The 8,887-nt window shown below is 41.0% G+C and overlaps 1 protein-coding gene across 1 annotated transcript; it reads left to right on the top strand.

Moving 5' to 3' along the window:
* The first annotated feature begins 1,084 nt into the window (after positions 1-1,084).
* NENF (neudesin neurotrophic factor) lies at positions 1,085-7,117 on the top strand. Its single transcript, XM_039569391.1, has 4 exons — positions 1,085-1,272; positions 2,386-2,446; positions 3,370-3,473; positions 4,037-7,117. Exons 1-4 carry the CDS (start codon positions 1,102-1,104, stop codon positions 4,211-4,213), a joined length of 513 nt encoding a protein of 170 aa, XP_039425325.1. The 5' UTR covers positions 1,085-1,101; the 3' UTR covers positions 4,214-7,117.
* The last annotated feature ends 1,770 nt before the right edge of the window (positions 7,118-8,887 follow it).

Genomic DNA, 8,887 nt, shown 5'->3' with positions numbered 1-8,887 from the left:
CCCGGCCACAATACCTACACAGCTATTTTTTTTTTGTTCCCCAGCATGGAAGTAATAGTTAATGTTTCATCATCAAGAAAAAGCATGTGCAACTTTTTTTTGCATTGAGATGAAACACTGTAAGGGAGTCCCTGCTGAGTAGATAATTTCCCTCTGACTAAGGCCCACACCTAGTAAGTTAATAACCAAGGTTTGAAGTCCTTGACAATAACAATCCTATTATACATTTGAATTACAGCACAGTAGTCAGAAGGACTGGAGGCCACAGAATCAAACATCCAGGCTTTAAATCCTTCAGATCCTCACTTGTCACCACTGCAGCAAGGGATGTGATATATAGATCTGAACCATAAAAGGTTTCTAATTTTCTTGATTCTATATAGAATGATAAACATCAAGTTTATTCTTTTGCCAGTCCCGAATGTTCCCCCATGCTGTATTTATAGCATGGGGAAAACATGTCCTCTGAAAATTTCCTAATTATTCTCTCCATTGTTAGGCTAAAAATGTCTGGGTTTTTTAAGTCATTAACATGAAACCCGCACGGTGTGCGCTGATTTTGTGAATAAATATTGAAAACAGCTAGCAGAGAAACCTCAAGAGGGGAAGAAGGAGGAAAATTGAGAAATCTTTTATTATTAGATATCTGTTATGGTGCCGCCAAGTCCATCACTAAACCAAGTCCTTAGGTGCCACATCCATTTTTCTTCTAAATATCTCCAGCGATGGTGACTCCACCGCTGCCCGGGGCAGCCTGTTCCAGGGCTTGACAACCCTTTCTGTGAAGAAGTTTTCCATAATATCCAATCTAAACCTCCCTGGCACAACTTGGGGCTGTTTCCTCTTGTCCCATCGATTGTTACCCGTGAGAAGAGACCGACCCCACTTCCCTCCAGCCTCCCTCCAGGCAGCCGTGGAGCGCGATAAGCTCCCCCCGGAGCCTCCTTTTCCCCCGGCTAAACGCCCCCATGCCCTCAGCGCTGCGCAGGCGGTCGCGGCTGTTCCTGCGAGCAGCACCGCGCTCTCCACAGCGCTCCTTTAACTCCAGCCCCACCCCGCTCCCTTCCCGGGCCGCCGCCGGGGCGGTGCGCGCTCCGCGGCATGGCGGGCGCTGCGGCCCGGGGCCCGCTCCCGCTGCCCTTCCTGCCCTTCCTGCTGCTCCTGCGGCTGCCGGCCGCCACCGCCGAGCCGGAGCTGCGCTTCAGGCGGCCGGCCGAGGCCCCCGTACGGCTCTTCACCGAGCCCGAGCTGGCCAGATACGACGGGCACCAGGTAGGGCCGGGCCGCTGCTCCGCGCCGAGGCCGGGCCGGGCCCGGCGGGGCGGCCCCCACAGCCCCAGCGCTGCCTCCTTCCCCAGAGCTCGGTGCCCTGGAACCGCCGTGAGGCTCGGGTTTCTCGTGCTGCTGCTGTGCTGCTCCTCGATCCCTCCCGCCATGTCGTTCTGGGCATCACTTGCTTTTTGGGCAGCGTGAGAAGTTTGGAGGCGCCCGTGTGCTCCTGGGTCCGGCTGGCAGCTGCCGCGTTTGATGCTGCACACACACGATTAGACAATTGGGTGCCATGTGCCCGTTTTGCTCGCTGCTTGTTTGGCAAGGTGCTCCTGCCAGGGAATTTCAGATTACCATGAGCTGGAGCCAAAGTTAATTTCCTCTCTGTAATTCATTAAACCATGTACTTAGACCCTTTTTTTAAAAAAAACCCCCACGATTATCAAAATAACAAGACAATTTTAACTCAGTGTTCAGCTTCCTGTGACTCAAGTCTCAGCAGAACTTCAGATTCAAAATGATAAAGTCCTGTATTGATACATATCTGCTTCTCTTTTGAAACACTTGCTGGCTGACTTTTTCGGGGTCTTCTCTAGATAGTCTAAAGAGACTAACCAATGTCTGACTAAAATTACATCTTATGTATAAAACACAAAGCAGAAGCACTGGCTTATTAAGTAAAGCAGATGTCAGCTGATCAGATTTACGTGTGTTTATGTATTTATCTCTTTTTCTTAATCAAATAATGCTGTTGGCCACACACCCTTTTATTTTGGGCAGTATCCATCTGCATTAGGGATAGAAAGATGCAGTTGACAATTTTCAAGCAGACTAGTGTGCAGACAAGAGGTGACTTGCAAAAGGGACATGTCTTCTATGGTTGTGCTGTTTAGATTAAAAAGATTCTCTCATTGCTTATGGATGAATCCTCAAAGAATGTTGGGGACAGTTTAAAGCACAGCAAGAAATGTCGAGAGAGGGAATGTGTGTGGTGGTATGAGAGTAAACATAAAACAGAGAATTTGTGTCCTGCAAGCTTGTGGATTTCACAGCTAAAACTAGCTGCTTTTTGCCTGTGCTCGAGTGCTGAGGATGAATTGATGGCTTTCTCTCCAGGAAGGACAGCCCATCTACCTGGCAGTGAAGGGAGTAGTGTTTGATGTCACCTCTGGAAAAGGTTAGTGTGCTTCTCCTCTGTTGTCTACTTTGCTTTCATATTATTATTCAGTCATTTGTTTTTAAATATTCCCAGTGTACTGGAAGCCTGCAGTTCAATTGCAACAAAAGGAATACACTTTTTCCTCTTTTAAAGAACCCCCACCGAGGTTTTGTCTACGACATGTTGACAGACAAGCCAGCACTCTGCAGGTAGCTTGGGCACTGCTGACAGAAGCATGGGAAACACAGAAGAAACCTGCCCAGACCCCTGAGTCCTTGCCAGATTTGGGGTCAGGCCACATGGAAGCTGCTGCTACCACATTTTATTGCCCTGGGTACATGAACTGAGCAGATCAAAGCTAACATGGATGTACCCAAATGGCTCTGTACAGGATCAACACTGCTGCAGCTGCATCTGTTCCTTTTGTGCCCGTGTTCACTCCCCTTGCTGTTTTTGCCTTCCCTAAGAACTACAAATGTTTTCATTTGAACTCCTGCAACTTAATCCAGATTTGCTATAAAAAGTTTGAAGGGACCATGAGGGTCTTAGACACTTGCCTCATCATAAGTAAGCTAATGGCTTGTTGCTGTGTTTGTGCTAACCTTGTCTGGGCATACACGTTGGGTTGGCTGATCTTCAAATCCTAAATTAGACAAGGCTTGCAAATTCTGAAGTCTACAAACATCTCATGAGAATGTAAAGCACAACTCCCTAAATAATAGGTAAATTTTAAGAATGCAGTGTAGGAAGTTCAACAGCTGCATAACTCCAAAAAGTAGGAAATCCAAAGTCAGTTCTGGAAAGAAGAATCTTAGACTTGAGTTGCTGCTTTCAGTTCACTGACATGTAACAGGCTGATGAAGGGTAGGGGCTGAACATACCCGGGACATTGTCAGATCATCACTGGATTTTTTTTTTTTTTTTTTTTTTTTATCTGACAGAATTTTATGGAAAAGGAGCCCCATACAATGCTTTGGTTGGAAAAGACTCAACAAGAGGAGTTGCAAAGATGTCTCTGGATCCAGCAGATCTTACACATGACACAGTAAGAAAATGAGCCATCAGTTTCATTCCATTTTGCAAGTTTTTATTATTATGCAAGATGATGAGTGATGATTTTAAATTGCTTGTATTTATATAAGTCTATTCACGTATTTGAAATCAAAATCCATTAGTACTCTTTAGATACATAAAATACTGCTCATGAAAGGTGCTAACAGCCTTCAAGAGGAAAGTTTTGCATTTGTGGAATCAATACAAATTCTGTAAGCATGTAAAAGGGAAATCACCTCCTCTTTAAAAAGATGCTCACGAAGACAGTAAATCCTTTCTTTGTCAACTGGTTTGGTGTATCCTGACATGGCAGTGGATGCTAGCTCTGGTGGTGGGCTGTTGGTTGTTTTGTCACACATTAAAGTTTTGTCAAGGCTGAATTTGAATGAAAAGAATAAAATTACAGGCTATGCTATCAATTTTGTTCATCATGCTCTGCAGTGTAAGCCCAAAAGCTGACCCTAAGGTTTACAGTAGTCATTAAAAAAACCCCCATGTAAATATCTCTATTTTTATTTCTTTGAGACAGGACTTTCAATTTCCTATTTCCTTTAGACAGGACTCACAGAGGAGGAACTGAAGTCCCTGGATGACATCTTCAATAATGTTTATAAAGCCAAATATCCAATTGTTGGCTATACTTCTCGGCGCATTCTGAATGAGGATGGCAGCCCCAATCTGGACTTTAAACCTGAAGATCAGCCACATTTCAGCATTAAAGATGAGTTTTGAGGAACATTTTTGTACCTAGAGAATGCCTGGGGAGAAGCACAGCAGAATATTAAATAAATTCCCTCTGTTGTGGAGTTCATTACTACAATTAGCTATCATGACTCAGTTTTCTGCTCAGAAAATGGGTGTGTGTACACACATAGCATAGAGGAAACAAACAGAGCTGTAGTAGTGTCATACACCTGGGCTGTTTGCTGGGAATTACGGGAATTATTTAACCTGCAAGTTCTTCCTGCCTGGATTTCTCTCTTAAAAAAGTGTATAATGTAAAATTACATTCCTTAGAAGAGAGAAGGAAGTTTTTACTAATTGAAATAGGACTGGTCTTTTTGTAAATCCCAAGCTGTTTCCCACTCCTTGGAAAAGTGTAAATGAATTATTTGGACAAGCTAACATCAATTCTCTGTGCTTCATGTGAATTTAGGTATCACAAGTACAGACAGGTGTAATAGAGGCTTACATTTTAAAAAGCATTATGGGGTTTAATATTTGATAGGTTTGAGAATACTGAATATAAAGCCACTCAGTCTCCTCAAATGCAGTTACTGTGGAGTATTTCTGCAAAGCCTACAGCTGTAAACCGAGAAAAAGAAATCTTTTTTTCCACATGAGAAATACTGTGACATTTAAAATAATATTATTATGTTAGGTTTGGATGAATGACACTTTAATTTTTAAAAATAATTATCAAAGATGTCTATATTATATTATGATGATTTCCTTCTACCTTCCTCCAATCTTTCTCTGACTAAAAGAGGAAATCATAGCCCACTGTTTGCCACATACTCCTACAGCACAAGTTTATTATAGCAGTTTAGTGTCCTGTGGATGTTGTTAGCATTTTTATATTAACAATTTCAGCTGTAATTTTTTATGTCTCTTAGTTTTTCTTTGTTCTTACTCTGGCTTCATCACTGCTGTTTTAATGAAGCATGCAGTGCCATGTTCCTCTTCCTCTTAATCTGATATAAAACTGCAGATCCTGCAGGGTGAAAGCAGATCCCCTTTATGGGGGATTTGCAGCATTTCAGCAACAAGAGAACTCTAAAGGCCTGAGCGGTATAAATTCTGCTAACCACTGACTTCCACTAACTTAAGTAGAATGTGAGTTGTGCCATATGTGGATTTATCTGTCACTGTCACCATTTTGATTGATATGGGAAAAACTAAGCAGCTATTCCCAATTCTGTATTAATAATACAGATACAATAAAAATACGATTCTGTGGTGTTGTTCTATTTCTTAAGCATTTTGGTAATTTTCTATGAATGGAAGATTTTATTAGATGATTCTCCACCTTCTAGTTTGCAGGGACAGCTGCCTGTCAGCTGAATAACTAGAAAAGCTGTTTCTATGTATCTGCCCATTCTTTTACAATGTTACAGGTTTTATACTAGATTTGTTTTGTGTCTTACCATTAGACCACTTCATTTGCAGGAGGAACTCCATGGGCCCCCCTGCTGTTGGATGGTGCTCTGGGTAGAAAAAATAAATCAGCATCTAAGAAATGACTGTTGCTTCAGATAATTATTTTGTGTTATTATTTATTATTATTACTGCTGACCTTTTGATTAGAGACCAACAGCAGCTGGGAATTTGCTCCTTGATAATACGTGTTGTCTTTTTGGAAATTCATGTGGGTTTGGTGGTAATGGTGGTTTGATTGTTTGCCAGCATTTCAGAAATAATTTTTCAGTGCCTACTGTTGATTTTGCCCTTCTTCTCCTTTCCTTGCATGCTTCCTGATGGGGCAGCTTCAGTTGTTGTGCTGCTGTGATTACTGTAATAGTCTTTGCTTCATCTGGGATCACGATATCCAGCTGCATTTCAAAAGAAACCCCTTATAGCTCGATTGCAGCTCATCACTGCTGAGCAGCTCAGTGTTGCTGTTCTCTCCCTGCTTTTCCTGTTCTCCCTATGAAGTCACCTTTGCTGATGTCAAAGCAGGTAGCTCAGCTTCTACTTGTACTAAATTTCAGGCTCTTTTCAGTGAGGAAATGCTCCTGTTGCAACAGGAAATGGTGATATTAAACCCCCTCTTGTAATGCAAGATCCTTGCAAATCCAACCTGCTCTCACCTGTGTCTGTCAGGGAGATGCTTTAGTCTTTCCTTTCTGTTATTAAAGACAAGGTTATCACAACTAAGTGCATTTTAGAATGCAAAACATTTCCTTTTTGGTTTTATTTCCATTTGGAAACTGAAGGTTTCACGTTTAATCACTTCCTAGACTATTTACTTGGGTTTCCCACTCAATAGAAGTGTTATAACAATAAGGCTTTAAGTGGACTTGAATGCTTTAAATGCATTCAGAGTACCACAGCATTTCTTTTAGTGTTAATTTAACGACACTATTTTATGTCTAAGGTTGTTTTACTTGCCAGTGGCCTGAAATTTATTTTGCTTAAAAGCCAACTGTCTGCTCTGGCTGCTTTGTTCAGGCAGCTGCATTTCCCTGACCTCTGTATTATTCCAGTGAAACAGGTGCCCTCATGATCTATAAATTGCACTCAAAACAAGCAAGCTGTGCAAAGCCCTATTGTAGCCCTCCTACTCTACACCTCCTTTGGAGAGTGTAGAATTTCTTCTCAATTTCCTTGCTGCTTCCAGATAACATTGCAAATGTCATTATTTTTGCTGTGCTGCTTCCAGCATGCAACTTGCTAACTTAACAGTGATGTGAGGTTTTAATGAATTGCTGCACCAAGAATTGCCTTACTTTAGTATTTAGTAATAGTTTACTCTTCAGGATGTTAATTATCAGATGGGTTCATTCACCTAGAGGATGCATAATCTGCGTTGGTTTTCCCACCTGGCACTCTTTTCAATAGTCCCTCACTTTGATCCTAACACATTTGTGACAGGATAAATTCTACAAAAATTCAATAAAGGGGTTATGAAATGCATATCAAAGTATTATCTTTATTTTTTGCAGCTGTAGAGACTGCAGTGAAGAGAAATCCTACTAAGAATGTGTTATTAGTTACTGCATCCTAATCTAAACAAGACCACCTACCAGAATGCAGGGACTCTGAATCCTGCTGATTGAGCAGCTGAGATTTTTCCACATAATGTGGATATGGACACCACTTTTTTGTAGCCCTTTGCCAAAATATGAGTCTTTCTTTGACTGAAACAAATCAGTTTTTGTATAAGTTTTCTTCTGCAGAAAAGGCCTTATGATCTTTTGAAAACTGCAGCCTAGGCTACTAACTTTGTGGTTTGATGGTACAGACCTGTATGAATGCCTGTGCATTCATCACAACATCAGTGTAGGAATCAATGTGGGATCACATTTCAGACTGCACTTGTCAGACCTGCCAGAATTTCATGTTTCAGTAAAAATTTAAAGAAGATGCTTATCTGTTTAAGGATGGTGCTTTGGAATGGGAGAAGCCTCAACACAGTTTGTAAATCATCTCCTTTGATTGTTGTTTCAAAACCACTATCAGGCAATATATTCAACAAATGCTAGTTTGGAAAGGTATTAATTGCTGTAGTTTTCACTTATAAGACTCCCAAGAACCTGTAGAACAAGAAAAAATGGTTTAGATGACTTTCACATATGTATTCTGTCTCTTATAGATGAATATATTTATCTGAAATGGGCTCAATGTAATTTGCATTTGCTGAAGAGAAAATGGGAGAGATGTGGAAAGATTCACATAGGAAACCCAATGCTAATTTTTCAGCTGCTCTGGTTGAAGTGAAAGGAAAAAAAGTGAAAAAACATCTGACTACTTCTGTGAGTGAAAAAGCTGCCATTCAGAAGGATTCAGCTGCACATCAGGAAGATGTGCTAAGCAGCAATGATTAGTATTTGCGTATTTTCAGATGAACACTGGATATCTTGAAATCCCAGAACTGACGTAAGTGATGACAATCATGCACTTTGTTACCCATCATCCATTTATGCCTTTGCCTAATGTTTTCCTGACAATACAGGAAAAATACACAAACCATGCAATTTATATGACAAATCTCTGCCCCATAAGTAATATTCATATAAATGCACATGAACCTATAACCTGAAAGCTATTTACATGGTATACAGAATGGCAGTTTTCAAACTAGTCCTTGTCTGTGAATGCTTTGAAACAAACAAAAAATCAAAAAACTTTTAGATTTGTAGCACTTCACTCAGAGCTCTGTGAATGCCAGTTCAGACAATTATAATGTACAACGTTATCTGCCTGCTTTCATAGAAAAATCAGTGCTACATCAAAAGGTGACTTTTCCCCCCTCTATTCAGTCAGAGTATCAAAGAACTAAGTGTATGATAGGTGGGCATCACTGCTAGAAGTACTCTAATAGGATAGGCATGATTTTGACCTTGGCATGTCCAAAAAAACCCCTAACCCAAAAAACAGAATACGTGGGAAATGAGAATTTATCTTAGTGTGCTACTGGGACGATTTACGCTGGCAAGGTAGATCTGGCAGAGCAGGTCTGATAACAGTGCTTCCTATTTTAGCTTCTGTCAAATCTGATCAATGATAACAATGGAAACTTGTACCCTTACCCATCTGTTGGTCTTTACATAACACCTTCTGGTTTAGCTTTTTTCTTTCTGTTCAGTAGAAAGTGTGAGTCCTGGTTTAGTTGTTTACAAAACTTACACTTAGATCTTGGCTTGGGTAATCTGTTGATGAGAAATCCAAACTAAGAGAACCAGA

The sequence above is a fragment of the Corvus cornix genome, chromosome 3 (assembly GCF_000738735.6).
Source record: "Corvus cornix cornix isolate S_Up_H32 chromosome 3, ASM73873v5, whole genome shotgun sequence".
Lineage (NCBI taxonomy): Eukaryota > Metazoa > Chordata > Aves > Passeriformes > Corvidae > Corvus > Corvus cornix.
The sequence above is the reverse complement of the archived record's forward strand: the minus strand, read 5'-3'. Positions and strand labels throughout refer to the sequence as shown.

What these genes read in the sequence shown, in the direction of transcription:
- NENF (XM_039569391.1), top strand. Translation starts at nt 1,102, where the DNA reads ATGGCGGGCGCTGCGGCCCGGGGCCCGCTCCCGCTGCCCTTCCTGCCC. An exon ending in CCAGATACGACGGGCACCAG is followed by an intron (nt 1,273 to 2,385) that starts GTAGGGCCGGGC and finishes CTTTCTCTCCAG; the next exon opens with GAAGGACAGCCCATCTACCT. An exon ending in TGATGTCACCTCTGGAAAAG is followed by an intron (nt 2,447 to 3,369) that starts GTTAGTGTGCTT and finishes TTTATCTGACAG; the next exon opens with AATTTTATGGAAAAGGAGCC.